Source organism: Delphinus delphis, chromosome 10 (genome assembly GCF_949987515.2).
Source record: "Delphinus delphis chromosome 10, mDelDel1.2, whole genome shotgun sequence".
Taxonomy (NCBI): Eukaryota; Metazoa; Chordata; class Mammalia; order Artiodactyla; family Delphinidae; genus Delphinus; species Delphinus delphis.
In genome coordinates this window covers 7,165,934-7,182,580 of record NC_082692.2, presented here as the reverse complement: position 1 = coordinate 7,182,580, position 16,647 = coordinate 7,165,934, and the positions used below count along the sequence as shown (strand labels likewise).

Here is a 16,647-nt window from a genome sequence, read left to right as displayed (position 1 = left end):
AATGTGTTTAATAACTCAGTCTGCCTGCATCAGTAATCCTGCCTTGAGGTTTAAAGAGATTGTCTTGTTTATTCACATGGTGTTAAGTTTTAAAATATTTTTGGAAATCAAAATACTAAGGTTAAGTCTCTATTGTTAATTAAGATTTTCTAATTAAACCAAAAAATAATTGTTATTCTGATTAGTGTTTAAGTCTGAGTTGTATGAAGAAACAAAAGAAGTTTAGCAACTTTCACTGTTGGTTTAACTGTGATTTGATCCCAGAAGCATACTGTCTATATGGAAATATATATTATCTCTCACAAAGTAAAGTCTAGGCAGGATTAAAAAGGGCTTACTGTTAACTGCAGATTAATGGGTGGTGCTACCAACACAGGTAGTTAGGAGAGTAACCTGATTCCAAAAATGACATTAATTTTGTTTAAAGCATGATGTAATAGAGAATTTTTCAAGGTCAAATTATTCTGAAGACTATTAGGGTAGAAAACGTGACTTTCTGACATTTGAGTTATTAATAATCCCAGTTTAATTTTTGTGTATTCTGAAACAATAGTCTACTAAAAACCTTATCAACTTGTACCTACTTTTCAACATTTACCAAAAATGAATGGCCTATTTGTCCCAGCTGAAGGTAAGCAAAGAAATTCAAATGTCCTGTAAAATATTCTTCAATCATATACTTCAGTTACATGCAATTTATGCCAAGTTTTAGGTTAAAGCACATAGAAATGCTCTTCTTTCTTTATTTTTTGAATCTCACTTGAAGCCTGTGGGGCAAGGTGACCTCATGTTCAAATTAAATACAAGTATTTGATCAGGTGAGGTGTTAGTCTGACCTGTTTTGCACATCACTAATCAATGGGGTCCATGGTCTGTGATTAGTATGAGAGGTAAGGGATGTCACTTTTCAAGCTTACTGCCCATGTTCACCCATCCCAGGTATCTTAAGAGGCCCACTGTGTGGTTTTTAGAAGTGTTGGTTCCTGTTCATTCTATCTTATTATAATAGATGAATGGTTTCTGATGTCACAGATCATTAACATACCACACTTAAAAACTGGCTCAACTTTCCCTCGCATAATCGGTAGGCTTGCCTTTTGACCCCATAATTACATGTCGTGTGTCCTCCTCTGTTATCACGGCTAATACCTGACAATTACAGGTTGAGTAAAAATAATTGTCTATTTTTCCCTCCCTGAGAAGCACACTGTGGCTAATTGTGTGGTTTTCCCCAGTTCCTGCATCATTCAAGAAATTCAAGAAACCTGTCTTTTCTTTGGGTTGAGCAGAGTCGGTCACCTCAGCCTCTTCAAATACAGATGAAATGCATAAGGGGTCTCAAGAACAAGGCTCCCCAAGGCTCCTACTTCCTCAAAGTGTCCCTGCTTGGTCGACCAGGTGGCCGTGTCTTGCGGTGGTGCCTGACGGAGCAGCTGAAGACCAGAACACACCCAGTGAGGCATGATGGAAATTTTTATGATGTGGGGCTGTATTTCCACGAAAGCCTTTATGTGGTAAGCTGGTCTTTTTGCACACGTACCACTATCTCCTCCTATCTGTCCAGCTTTTCACCTCTAGAGATGGTTTTAGGTACTCAGCTTTGTGTAGTAAACAGAAAGGATTTCATTCATTCATTCAGCAAATACCCAATAAGCACTCAGTACGAGCCAAGCACTGTGTTGTGGTCGGTACATGGACACCCTTAGTCCTGGGTAAAATGGAATGCCATCCTTCTTTATCAGATCATTACTGTGGATCCTTGGTATAATTCTTCACCTTTTCAGGACTTACATGACAAGAGGTCACTAACGTGTGTATTTTATGTGCGGTATGCATATACATTTGTAGGCAGCCAGGGACACTGATTTTAGGTGAGAACCCAGATTTAGGTAAGAAGAAATGTTGGAGGTTGTTAAGAGAATAGATTATGGATATAGGGGTATGTGTTTACCAAGCAAAGAGAATCTGGAGGAGACAGTGCTGGGCGAGAGAGGAAGGGGGAGGTAAGATTAGAGAGTGTTCCTGGATGCAGGGATGAGAAGAGGGGGTCCAAGATCTTCAAGTCACCTTTGGAAGGAGAGAGGATAAGCTTGGCTTTCTCTGGGGCATCAGCACCAGACTGATAAAGACAGGGAACTCCAGCCCAAGGAGAAGAAAGGAAGGGGCTGGGTTAGTCCCAGAACCCTTACTGTGTGCTGGTGCATTAGATGCCAGACATGAGGATGGACTGTTTGAAAATATAGAATTGCTTTTTACACTATTAATTTGAAGGAATAAGACAAACATTGTAAGCATCAGTGTAGGTAGCACAAGGCTCCCGAGCTGACAAGACTCACTGAGGAACCGAGCCTCAGTTGGCTCATCTGTGAAATGGGAATAAAAATATCTGCCTATCAGAAGCATTACAAAAAATGACTGAGATGATTGTGGAAATACACACTGTCAATACATAGTAAGAATTCAGAAGCTTCTGTGGTTATTATTGTTATAATTATTCTGTCTCTTTGATGGAGAAGCCCATAAATGCTTACCAGGGGACTTTCATTTTAATATATATGATGAATGCTTATATCTTGAACAACTTTTGAATTAACCTTTGCTTGAGAACAATGGTGGTTAACAATTTCTTCTCTAACAAATGATCCCAAACACCTTGTTAAGATGTGTGAGATACATGTGAGAGGCGTTAGTCAGGGGTGGGTATGGAGAGGACTTACCCCCTGGGGGAGCCCACTGTCCCCATAGAACCAGACTTTGAGGACAAGTGACACGAGGGCAGCAGATGTAATTCAGCCCCTGACATGATATCTTGGTTTTCACTACTTATATCAGAGACATTTCAGGAATGTGGTGCTAGCTAAGATTTTAGTTAATAATTTTAAAAAAGGTCTAATCTGTATTTAATGGGCAACTACATTCTTTTGGTACATTTTAATTAAGCACCTACCATTTTAAATCTTGGAGCTAGGCTACCAAATATAGCATTCGAAGAGCTTGCTATCTAGAGCCATCTGCATAAATAGCTCTTTTACATTGAAAAGCACTATATAATGTTCTTTTTATTGTTATTATTGGTTTAGATGCCCATCCCCAGCTCCCCCCATAGAGGCATGAACTCTGAGTGCAGAAGCCACGTATATTGCTATGTTAGCTTTGAGCATATTCCATGCATGTTGATGAATAATCTTAACAGAGAGTGCTACAGGTTGAATGCCAGGAGGGATTAGAGGATGAAGAGCTGCATCAAGAATGTCTTCAGGGGCTTCCCTGGCGGCGCAGTGGTTGAGAGTCCGCCTGCCGATGCAGGGGACACGGGTTTGTGCCCTGGTCCGGGAGGATCCCACATGCAGCGGAGCGGCTGGGCCCGTGAGCCATGGCCGCTGAGCCTGCGGGTCCGGAGCCTGTGCTCCGCAACGGGAGAGGCCACAGCAGTGAGAGGCCCATGTACCGCAAAAAAACTTAATAAATTAAAAATAAAAGTAAAAAGAATGTCTTCAGGGACAGGGAGCAAAACCACTAAGAGACGGATGTTGCCCAAAACTGTTCACAGTGTTGAAAAGCGCATCAAGTCCGTAGGAGAAAGCAGAGGCCGGTTGTTCCTCAAACACTGAAAGGCATTTTCCCCTTCCTGCCAAACAGAACAAAAAGTATCTTGGAATAGGTGAAATAACAACCCCAAATTTTCTTTCCCTGTGTCAGAAGCAAACAAACCAAAATAATTACTTCCCGCCACAGCCAAGGAAAATGTATTCTTTAAGAGCCTGAGAAAATGCCACTGAATTATATCCATCCCTTGGTATCACCTAGCAAAATCCTGGATCCCCAGAGAAATCTACTAGGGTGTTCCACATTCAGTGCATGTAAGAAAAGTACAAAAAATTCAGGACAAAAACAAAAACAAGAAAAGCACTCTAGAACTTGACAGGAAAGAGAAGTCATCTGACGCTGTTTGATTTCAGAATGAAAATGCTGTTGCTCAAAGTTCTGTTCATTCCACTGGGTTCTGGCAACTTTTTCCACTAACCACACAATTCTGCCTGCCAGCCACTCTGCTAGCAGTCTGTGGGAGACTGACAGGTACAGCAGCAAGGTTTAAAGAAATGTCATTTTCCAATAGGAATAGGAATACACACACAAAAACACAGATGTGCTTTTGTATGTAACTGATATAGGGGCATCTAAGATAGTTACATCATTTCTTTTCACGTACAAGCCTAAGACAGGGTCATTTCTCCATGAACAGGAGAAGCTGGCTTCATATGGTTGTTTGAGAGTGCAGGACATCTTACCAATGTTAACCGAGGAGAGATGTCAGCTATTCCTACACAGACAGGAAGGACAGAGAAGGTATTGCCCAAATGAAAGGGCAAGTCTTCGTTACAGGAGAAACACTGAGTCTGCTGAGGAAATGTCTGCATTAGACGTCTGTAAGGTTACATTCTTAATGGAGCTTGGAATGAGGGTACAATGTTATAGCATCAAAGGTGGCTTCTCTTTGGTATCAAGCTGGACCAGGAGGCAAACAATTGAAGGTTAAGGTGAAAAGTTTGCTTATAGGGTTTGATAAACCTCCAAGTGAGGCAGCAGATATATCGATTGGTAAGCCCAAGGTAATAGCCCTCCAAACACCCACGGTCCTACTTCTGATACTATCATTTGGACTTTGTCCCAAACATTTCCACACTTTAACATCCATTTTCCTGTATTGTAAGATGGAGATGTTCAAATATGATGATTCTTTATATTTCTCCAGATGATTTTTGATACTTTCAAGTGAAAAGTAGCTGTATTGGCCTTTCTGATTACAGAAGACAACTTAAGCTCTTTGTTAAGAAAATCAGAGAATTAAAAAAACTACAAGTAAAAGTATAGTTTCTCAACAAGCACGTGCTCCTGTTCTGGGACCACATTAACTGAGTTCACACTTACCTTCACTTTATTAGTCATAGCTGTCTAACTATGCAAAGGAGAAGTGGAGTTGATGAATAAATACATAATCACTTCAAACTTAGGGAAAAAATACAGGTAATAGAAGAGTGGCACCAAGTGGCCCCAGCCAATGCCCCATGGAGCAGATGAGCTACGCTGCTGACTCATCTCTGATTTTCTGATCTACGTGATGGGGAGATATAGAAAAATGTCGTTTCAAGTCACTGAATTTTGGAGTAGTTTGTTATGCAGCAATAGATAACTGAAGAACTTATTTAGCCCCTTCTGTGACCAAGAACTATATCGAGAGTTGAAGAAATAAAGTCAGGGCTGTCTTTTTAAATTGCTTGGGTAGCTTCTGCAAATATAACCTCGTGTGCTTAAGGAAAAAGAATCATTATGTGTCTAAATTCAGAGTTGGTTCACCCAAAAGGCATTTGAGTCCTGTGTGCAATGTCTTGTCCTTTAGTTATGCTGCGTGTATGTGAAAAAGGAGATGTGGGAGATGGAAGTGGATAAATAGGGGGGCTGTTATGGACTGAACTGTGTTCCCCCCAAATTCATAGGCTGAGGCCCTAAATCCCAGTACCTCAGAATGTGACTAAGTTTGGAGACAGGGTCTTCAAAGAGGTAAGGTTAAAATGAGGACATTGGGGTGGGCCCTAATCTAATCTGACTTGTGTCCTTAAAGAAGAGGAGATTGACACAGACACACACAGAGGGAAGACCATGTGGGGACACAGGGAGACAAACCAAGGAGAGAGGCCTCAGAAGAAACCAATCCTGCCGACACCTTGATCTTGGATGTCCAGTTCCAGAACTGTGAGAAAATAAATTCTTATTGTTAAAGTCATCCAGTCAGTAGTACTTTGCTATGGTGGTCCTGAAAAAGTAATAGAGGGGCTCATGAAGGACTGGTGACAATGAATTGTCCTTTTATTCAGTGGGAAAGAAGAAGCAACAATTTGCTTCAACCTTTTACAATTCAATACATAAATTTGGCATCATTGAGATAAGGACTAGGGACTTCCCTGGCAATCCAGTGGTTAAGACTCCGCGCTTCCAATGCAGGGGATGCGGGTTCGATCCCTGGTTGGGGAACCAAGATCCCACATGCTGTACAGCACAGCCAAAAAGAAAAAAAGAAATAAGGCTCCCCTACTGTAGTGGGTTTTGGCTAATTGAATGGCACATATAGGCACCTCAGAAGCTCCAGAGAAAACCTGACTTAAACTCACTGTGTTATCGGACTCTTTCATGGTTCTATAGAATTTTAAGAAGTATATCAACCAGTTACTATTTATACATCAGCGTGGCAAGGTATCATTATTATAGTAGTAGATGGGCACCATTTTTGTTTTACTGGAGGGAAATCCAATATGAATAAAATAGCAACTTTTCAAACATGACATTTAATCCATGCAGGTAAATCAAACTGAGAATCTATTATTCATTATTAAAAGGGTGGCATATTTTTATTACACTGAGAATGAAACACAAATACTGTGAAAAATTTAGTGCCTTTTCTTGAACTTTTAAGACACTTATCATGCAGTCATCTAGCTGGTACTGGCACCCATTTTAAAATATAGCCATGAAATTAATAAGTTTGAAGTTTTATGCCTGACAAAAGGATGCTCAATTTCAGTGAAATAGGCAAATTTATTTTTTATTTAAAGCTTCCTAAATACTTAAGATGGTAAAGTACTTCAGTAATGTTCTGATTCCAATATGTATATGAAGAATATAGTTCATATTCTTGTCATTATTAGTCACGGCCCCAGTGTTCTTCCCTGAAGTGCTTTCTGAAAACTGCATATATCAGAAACTGATTAAAATGACCTAAAGTATTAATTCTTAAAATATGATGAACCCAACATTTTGCAAGAGGTTATTTTCTGTGTGACATTTAATATCAAAGAATTGAAATGATTTTAATAACTCCTTGGAAGGAGTGGTCTTAGGAAAACTAGAGCTTGATTGCTTTTATTGATTATTACCATTCATAGTGAATAGCCCTGGGGTATATTATATCATGTGGCTTTAAAAAGTTTGCCATTATGTCAGTGGAGGAAGCCCTTTGGGTCAGTATTTGAAATGGTCACTTCCGCTGGTCAAGGATTCCCCCAGACTTGTGAGAGTCCTGATTGTAAATGGCTTCTCCTGAGTGGTGGGAGTGGTCCCTGGGCATATGCTGTTTTTAACAGTGGTCTGCTTCTGCTACTTACTTTGCATTCATCACTTTAGGAAAATTACCTAATCTTCCTCGCCTCAGTTCTTTCATTTGTAAAATGGGAATCTGTTACCTTATTCATAGAGACTTTCTGAGCATTAAATAATGTGATGTATAGATTGCTTAGCATAGCGGGTTGCATGTAGGAAATAACTGGTGGCTATAATTAGTTTTTCATTATAATAATAATTCTCCATGTAGCATGTTCTCTTCTTTTCCCTCTCTCTGTTAGATTTCTCCAGCCCTCCAAAACATGCCTTCAAGAAGTATCATTTTAATCCATTCTTGATTTCTCCCTCTAAGAAAACTCAGTTTCCATTAAATTTATTGGATGCTTTTTTGCCTCTACTTCTTGTTACTGAGTGATGTGAGGGGTTTCAGGGCCATCAGTGCAAAAAGTCATGCTCTCATTGTCTCATAGTCTCTGGCAGAGAGGAAGAAAATGTGTATTGAGTGCCTGAACTGTGCCAGTTTCATCACTATGTGTTTAATACACACGATCAGTGCAAATTTCACACAGAGCAATCTATTGTTAATCCCATTTTGCAGATTAGAGAAACTGAGGTTTTAGAGATGAGAACTTGACCAGAAGTTTGAAGCTGAGATTGGAGCCCACAGTCCAAACACCGAGGTTCACAAACTACCCTACAGAAAATGGCAAGAACTGATATGTTGGTTTTTCAAATCTGTAAACTACTCATCGATTCCTTTAATTTTTCTTTGTATTTTTACCAGGTTTATTTCCATTTCTAAAGCCAAATCCCTCGCTCTTTCTGTCTCTTCTTCTGTCCTTTGTGTCGGTTTTCTACATCTGTTCACATCTGATTTACTCAGAGTTGAGTGCCCTAGTTACAAATCAGTAGTTGTCGTTCACTCTGCATTCAATTCAATAATCAAGTCATTTTTACCAGTCTCATTTGGGAATGAGGCTGCCGTATTACATAATATTGACAGGTGGTCCCTCAAACATATTTGCCAGCACTAAAATGTAAGCTTCTTGAGCGCAAGAACTGGGGTCTATTTTGTTCACTGCTGAATCTCTGGCACCTAAAACTGTGGCTGTCTTAATAAATATTTTTAAATGAATGAATAGATCTAAAAATTCAAAAGACTCACATTTCAGACTTCAAATAGACAACTGATTTCTACTTTATAGTTGAAAAATGTTTTAACTTTTTAAAACTTTTGGTGTTTTATGCAGATTAACATTCTTTATTTTATTGGAACTGCTTTCAAAATGCCATAAATCCAACTTTGTCCTTTGTGTCTGTTCTCTACATCTGTTCACATCTGATTTATTCAGGGTTAAGAATGCCCTAGTTACAAAATAGTCGTTCTTGTTCACTTTGCATGCAATTCAACAATCAAATCATTTTGAATTCTCTAAAGAGGAGGAACTTGCTTCTATATTTGAACTCACTCACATTCAGAGGGAATAGGTTTTAATATTTCAACATCTATACAAAATGCTTTACAATGACTTTTAAGGCACTAATTCTCCCATGAACGTCGAGTGAAGTCGCAAAGGGCTGACTAGGGTAAAGAATTTCTCCAAGGTCACATGGCCTGGTAATTGCAAAGAACAGGGCTGGCTATCTTTTCCTATCCATCTGCCTCATAGGTGTACCAAGCAGTACTCAATGACTTTGAACTGACGGGGCTCTCAAAGCTTATAGTGGTGGCAGGAAAAGAATTCGGGTTCAAACAAACAAAAAATCACTAAACTCAAGGACCAATAAAGGTCAATCTAGTAAACTGCCAATCAGAGCATGTCAAGCCTCTGCTTAAGCTCTCCATTACATTTAGAATAAAATCCAAATTCCTTACCTGGGCCTCCAAGCCCTACGTGATCGGGCCTCTATCCCCCTTTCTAATTTATTTCATGTGACTTTTCTGCTTTTGTATTTCATTTGAGACTCACTTTCTGTTCTTTGAACAGACCAAGCTCATTCTTATTACAAGGCTGCGTTAGTTGTGGCTTCCTGCCTAGTGGGGTTCCTCCTCAAACCTTGACACTGCTGGTCCCAGGTTAAGTGTCCCTTCCCGAGACAACATTTTCTTAACAGAATAGCTCCTCCTCTGGTCATTTTCTAGTACGTCTGTAATTTATTTTTATTGTTTCGATATCACTAGTGATAAATTAGAGCATTTATCACTATTGGTATTGTCTTATTTGTTTATTGCTTATCCCCTCCACTACCAGATTGTAGCTCAAGAAGAAGAGCTGATTTAATTTTTTTTTATCCTTAGTGCCAAAAATGGTGCTTAAGTACAAATGGGCATTTAATAAAGGTGTGTGAATGAATGACTGACTGAATGAATGAATGAACAGAGGGAAGTCCTGAAGTTGGATATGGCTTTTGACATAGTCAAATCGATAATTTAGTAGCTGGGAAAACATGAACAAATCATTACTTTTTAAAAGCTTGTTTTCAATCACCTGTAAAATGGGCTAATATTAACTACATTGACACGCAGATCAAATGTTATATTGTGCATGTAAGAGCTTTGTAAAATGTAAAACGCTGCACAGGTGTTAATACATTGCCAGATATCTTTGGTACAATGTGGGTTTCCCAAAGGGAAAGTGTTGATTAGCAATTATTGCCAAAAGTTTTATCCTTTCCAAATGATGTATTTGCCTGTTCCTTGTAAAACCATTTGTGGTTAATTTGTTGGTCTTTGATCTAATCATGCTGCAGATGTTCAGAAATGCCATCTTTTTGTGCATTGAGGCTCAGTCACTGGGGTTTGTAAAAGTAATGGGCTGTGCCCAATTTTTCCCCAGTGTCTTCAACTCTCAGGGACAAAGAAGGGAAAAATCTATCTTTTGCCTAACAAGGAAAAACTGAAAATTCAACTTTTGTTTTCACTTCAAAAAAAGAAAAAAAAAGGGGGGGTGTAGGGGGAGAAATCCCAGAACTGAATTTTCTAAATTAAAATATTCAATTAGATTTTGCCATCTCCCTAGAGTGAAATATTCTTAGTTGAACATTTGAGTAGCATGTGAAGAGATGAGTTATGACACATTGAGGTTGAGGTCAGGTAATGGAATTGCGATGTAATGAGATGCCATGCCATATATTTCCTCTTGATTTCAGTCATGTTTGATGGAAAATGGTGGAAAGGCCATATTTTTTAGCCAGTAATTATTCAGGTATGAATCAGTTTGATTTTAGACAGAAATGTGGCTGCCCTAAGCTATGAAGTCAATTAGACATATGATCAAGGACACACAAACCTGTCTTGTCTTGGCATCCATATTGGACGATGATTCTCAAAGTGTGGTCTGAAGGACCACGTGAATCACCATTACCTAGACATGCCTGTAGAAATTCAAATTCCTGAGCTTCACCCCAGACTTACTGACTAAAGGATGAGAATGGGCCTAGAAATCTGCATTTTTAATAAACTCCTTTGGGTAAAATTCTTACACAAATCAAATTTGGGTGACTGCTAGATGATGTCCTTGAGGACATCATCGTATGATTGTAGAGGTTTCTTAAATAATTAAATTCTTTGTTGAGAAATCACAAAATTCAATTCAGGGACTGTAAGTTTGAGAGATCATAGACTTGTGCCCTCATTTTAGGAAGATTTTTATTCAGATTTACTAATTTGTAAGCTATCTGATGAATCTAGCTCTCAGACTCATTTTTAAAAAATTTATTTTACTTTTTATTAAAGTATAGTTGATTTACAATGTTGTGTTAGTTTTAGGTGTACAGCAATGTGATTCGGTTTTATGCATATATATGTGTATATAGTCAGAGAGATTCATTCTTTAAGGATGCTGGATGATGGAGTTTTTCGGGATGCTAATGATGGAGTTTTGTTGGAGACGTTTTCTCTTGGTAAGTTCTGTGTCTACTTTTGAACTCAGTGGGAGCAATTAAGAAGAAAACAGGCTGAATACAGAGAAACGTGGGAAGGAGCCCAGCTCCTCAGCCTGTATAAGGAGAAGTAGGAAATAGGGTGTAGAGGGATGGTCTTAAGCTTCTTCATCAGGAATCCAAGGTAGGCTGTCTGATGTTCACCTCCAACATTTCGGAAGCATGGCATGAATGACTCTGGAGCACATGGCCAGGAATCAAATCCCAGCTCTACCCTCTACACCTATTTTCTGTGTGACCTTGGGCCAGCTCTCTTTGCCTCAGTTGTGTCATTGGTCAAATGGAGCTATAATAGAATCAACTTCATAGGATTACTGTGGTGATTGTGTTCATAAGGATAAAGTGATTTAAAAAGTACCTTGCATTTAGTGAGCTTTTGATACATGTTAATGGTTGATGCTCTACTCAAAAAATTAATTTCTAAAACAGGGAACTGGAACTGTTACATTTGCACATGAGAACACTGGTTTTCCAACGGTGTAGGTGTAAGGTTTTCTCTCCTCTTCTATTCAGAAGCTATGATAGTTATAGCTGTTACCACCCTCTGTCCTTGATCCCTAGACCAAGATAAGTTTCCAAGAATAATTACTTTCTTTCATCCCGCAGCAGAAAGACTGGGAATTAGAACTAATATGTCTGTTTATTTATCTTGGCTAAGGGAATGGAAAGGAAAATAATGGTATTATTAAACTCTCACTGGATAACCTAGATTACACTGTGCTGTGGCATCAATTCCCAGTCATCTGTCCAGAGTTGTTTGCCTCAGAAAGAACACTTTGCTATTTTCTAATGCAAATTAAGTATATTTATTTAATTCCTTAACTATGCTTATTCCCTACAGAATATTAGTCCCAGAAGACACCATTTTGTTCATTTCCCATTCTCCCAAATTGCCACCTTCCCCTCATCACCACTGTCCTTCCTTTCCCACCCCTTCCACCTCCACCACCAGCACTTCATAAATGGTGAAACAAAGATCCGTCCCAAAATGATAGGTTACTTACTGGAGTGTTACATTGGGATTTGATCTTAACATTTGTCTGATGCCAAAGCCCATGCTTTTAACCCATGAGGACATACAGCTTCCCTTTTAAATCAGAGAAGCAATTAAACATGGCAGGATTGAACAATTAGGACTGAGGTAAACTATATATAAAGTCAAAAGCATTTAAGATGCATTTATAGGAATTCCAACCAAAGAATATCCAAGCAGCGTCACTGTAGTCTTAGCACAAACAACTGAAGCATTGTTGGGTATTCTGTTTATCCACTGTAGTGCAGATTACGTGAGTATTTGCGTTTTCCTCTACAGTTGGTTTTATCATGACGCTGGCAAAGAACCGCTAGGTTTTCAACTTTATATCCAATGACTTAGAATATGGCTCTGAAGCTATTGTGGTATAATAATCATGTTTATAGAACAGCTAAGACTGGATGTGAGCCAATACAAAGCAGGAGCAGTCAGTCAATATTATCTTGGTTATTTTATGGTAACAAAACCCCCCAGTATTTCAGTGGCTTAATTCAACAGAAGCTTATTTTTCACCTAAGCTATGTGTCTACTTCAGGACAGCTAGGGGCTCTGCTTTACCCATTCTAATTCTAAGTCAAAGACTGGTCACTGGTCAATGTAGCAAAGGAGAAAAATGAAAGAAAACTCTGGAGAATCTAGAACCAATAATAAGTGCCCTGGCCTAGAAGTGACACATATTCTGTCCACTCAGAGGTCCTTGTCCAGAACTAGTCAAAGGACCCAGCCAACCACAACGGGGCTTGGATATGCAATCCTACTATACGCTTAGAAGGTGAAGAGCTGGAAATATTTGATGAACAGCACTTATGACACCATAACTGCTGAGGAGGGAGTGCAGCTTTCTAATAAATAGCTGTTCACAAGGAATTGGTTTACCTTTTGAATTGGCAAACATTCCTATCAGTGTAGGGTTCAGATAAAGACTGAACTATCCCCTGTAGTACAGAAAAGATTTCTAACTGAGCAAGGGACTGAATATAGCAGTGCTTCTTAAATTATGTGGCCTATGTACAATCAGTATTTTAATTAGATAGTCTGTACTCCTCAACAAAATTTTTAAAATGCCCTTTTCTGAGGTCACTGAGTCTTTTGTTAATACTGTTATTATTTTAAGTTTTAAGAACTTCAAAAAGCTTAGAATATCTTAGTAATTGTTATGAAAACATTTAAGTCTCCAAATTCATGTCTGGGCCTCACCAGTATCTCTGCCTGTACTTCTGTTTGAAAGCCTGGAGATTAGAAATTATGCCCTAAAAGATACTGTCCAGACTGAAGACACGAGATTCTTTGGTTATAATGAGCAAAACTTGGGGGAGGAAGAGGTATGTCCTGATGAAGAGGCTGTCATGAGAAAATAGTAGACTGTGTGTGTGTGTGTGTGTGTGTGTGTGTGTGTGTGTGTGTGTGAGAGAGAGAGAGGCAGACAGATATATTGTCAATAAATTTGACCATATTTAATTTGCATGTTTATGTATTACATATTTTAACATATATTTAACTATATGTTTAACAGAAAATAAAACTAGAAAGTTAGATTGTAGTGAGGTAGCATTAGGGTCTTTAATGCAATGCTGAAGAATTATAAGTTTTATGATAAATATAAAGTGACGATAGGACGTCAGGCAAGAAACAGCCTACCAAGGAGCAAAAAGTAGAACCAAAGTTTCTGGTAACATTTTGTTCACTGCCAGAGATAAAAGTAACTTTTTATGATCAGAGTTGCAGGGCAAAAAAGCTGGACAAAAAAAGGAAGTAGAATTTTCCATATGATAGATAATATTTTTATATTAATTCTGGATTTCATGATAAGGAAAGTATGACCCTTTGACATTCAATAATGAACTTTTCTGTTAAATATCATAGGTAGCCCTTTATTTTTAAGGTTTTATCTTTGATTTTATTGGTTTGACTATGATATGCCCAGGTTTCCTTTTTCCTTTTTCTTTTTGGGATTTTCTGAATTCCCTGATTTCGTGGGTTGATGTCTTTCATCAGTTTTGGAAAATTCTCAGCCGCTATCTCTTCACATGTTTTTCTGCACCATTGTCTTTCTCTTTTCCTTTTAGGACTCCAATTACATGTGTTTAGATTGTTTATTACTGTCCCACACATCTTACATGCTCTGATCAGTTGGGGTTTTTTTTCCCCCCTTTTTTCATTATTTTTGCCTTTGTGCTTCAGTTGGGACTTTCCTACTGGCCTCTGCTAGAGGTCGTCTATCCTTTTCCACCATGTCCATTTCTACTGTTAAGCCCATTCAATGAATTTTTCATTTCAAGTACCCTAAACATTTTTAAAGTTCACTCTTGAAATTTTCTTCCCTCCCCCGGTTATTTCCATCTTTCTCCTTATTTCTTTATCCTAATTATAATGATTGTTTAAAGTATTTGTTTGTTAAGTCTAACATCTGAGTCATCCGTGGGTCAGTTTCCATTGACTGTTCTCTTTTATCTGTGCATCACATTTCCCTTCTTCTATGGATGTCTCATAGTTGTGTATTGTATGCCAGATATTGTGTATAAATGAATTGTAAAGACTGAAGTAGAAAATATTTACCCCGCACAAAAAAAGCAGCCTCTGTCAGGCAGCTAGAGTGATCATTCTGATTAGAGTTAAGCTAAGTTGGGGTTAGGTTGTGGCTTTGATTAGTTTTAATTCACCACTGGTTTTAAAAGTTTTCAGGTGTGAAAGATCCCTCCTTCCAGCTGGGCTTGGTATCCAAGCAACACATAACCACTCTGCTCCCTAGCCCTGCCTTGAGATTTCTGTGCCATAGAAGGTCTCTTTTTGACTTTCAGCCTGAACCCAATTGCTCACATGCTGCTGAATAAGAGTCCTAAAATTGAGAATTTGTAAATAGTAAGGACTCATTCGGTGTCTGGGGCTCATGTGTATTCGACCTTCCACATTAGTCCAAGACTGTTAAAATTTTAGCCAATTTCTCCTTTTACCTACAAAGTCTCTCACCCAATGACAGATCTACTCCTTCACCCGTTCCCTGAGAGTAAAGCTACCTCTAGAGGCTTCCGGGAAGATGGCGGAAGAGTAAGACACGGAGATCACCTTCCTCCCCACAGATACACCAGAAATACATCTACACGTGGAACAACTACAGAACACCTACTGAACGCTGGCAGAAGATCTCAGATCTCCCAAAAGGCAAGAAACTCCCCACGTACCTGGTTAGGGCAAAAGAAAAAAAAATAAACAGACAAAAGGATAGGGACGGGACCGGCACCAGTGGGAGGGAGCTGTGAAGGAGGAAAGATGTCCACACACTAGGAAGCCCCTTCTCGGGCAGAGACGGCGGGTGACGGGGGGGGGAAGCTTCGGAGCCGCGGAGGAGAGAGTAGCAACAGGGGTGCAGAGGGCAAAGCGGAGAGATTCCTGCACAGAGGATCAGGGCTGACCGGCACTCACCAGCCCGAGAGGCTTGTCTGCTCACCTGCCGGGGTGGGCGGGGCTGCGAGAGGAGGCTCGGGCTTCGGTCGGAGCGCAGGGAGAGGACTGGTGGCGTGAACACAGCCTGAAGGGGGTTAGTGCGCCACGGCTGGCCGGGAGGGAGTCCGGGGAAAAGTCTAGAGCTGCCAAAGAGGCAAGAGACTTTTTCTTCCCTCTGTTTCCTGGTGCGCGAGGAGAGGGGATTGAGAGCGCTGCTTAAAGGAGCTCCAGAGACGGGCGTGAGCTGCGGCTAAAAGCGCGGACCCCAGAGACAGGCAGGAGATGCTAAGGCTGCTGCTGCCGCCACCAAGAAGCCTGTGTGCGAGCACAGGTCACTCTCCACACCCCACTTCCGGAGAGCCTGTGCAGCCCGCCACTGCCAGGGTCCCAGGATCCAGGGACAACTCCCCCAGGAGAACGCACGGTGCGCCTCAGGCTGGTGCAATGTCACGCTGGCCTCTGCCACTGCAGGCCCGCCCCACATTCCGTGCCACTCCCTCCCCCCAGCCTGAGTGAGCCAGAGCCCCCAAATCAGCGGCTCCTTTAACCCCGTCCTGTCTGAGCAAAGAACAGATGCCCTCCGGTGACCTACACGCAGAGGCGTGGCTAGATCCAAAGCTGAGCCCCGGGAGCTGTGAGAACAAAGAGGAGAAGGGGAAATCTCTCCCAGCAGCCTCAGAAGCAGTGGATTAAAGCTCCACAATCAACTTGATGTACCTGCATCTGTGGAATACATGAATAGACAAAAAATCATCCCAAACTGAGGAGGTGGACTTTGAGAACAAGATTTATGATTTTTTCCCCTTTTCCTCTTTTTAGCCGTGTGGACGAAAGGCTCTTGTTGCTGCAGCCAGGAGTCAGTGCTGTGCCTCTGAGGTGGGAGAGCCAACTTCACGACACTGGTCCACAAGAGACCTCCCAGCTCCACATAATATCAAACGGCGAAAATCTCCCAGAGATCTCCATCTCAACACCAACACCCAGCTTCACTCAACGACCAGCAAGCTACAGTGCTGGACATCCTATGCCAAACAACTAGCAAGACAGGAACACAACCCCACCCATTAGCAGAGAGGCTGCCTAAAATCATAATAAGTCCACAGACACCCCAAAACACA

The 16,647-nt window shown here is 40.3% G+C and overlaps 1 protein-coding gene across 1 annotated transcript in view; it reads left to right on the top strand.

The window, feature by feature from the left end:
- LOC132432967 (uncharacterized) overlaps positions 1 to 16,647 on the top strand; it is a gene marked incomplete at its 5' end in the record, with an annotated part of 201,659 nt that overhangs the window by 61,160 nt on the left and 123,852 nt on the right. Inside the window, one exon of the mRNA XM_069541055.1 lies at positions 1,290 to 1,514. Coding sequence (XP_069397156.1) covers positions 1,290 to 1,514 — 225 coding nt within the window. The remainder of the gene's footprint in view (positions 1 to 1,289; positions 1,515 to 16,647) is intronic.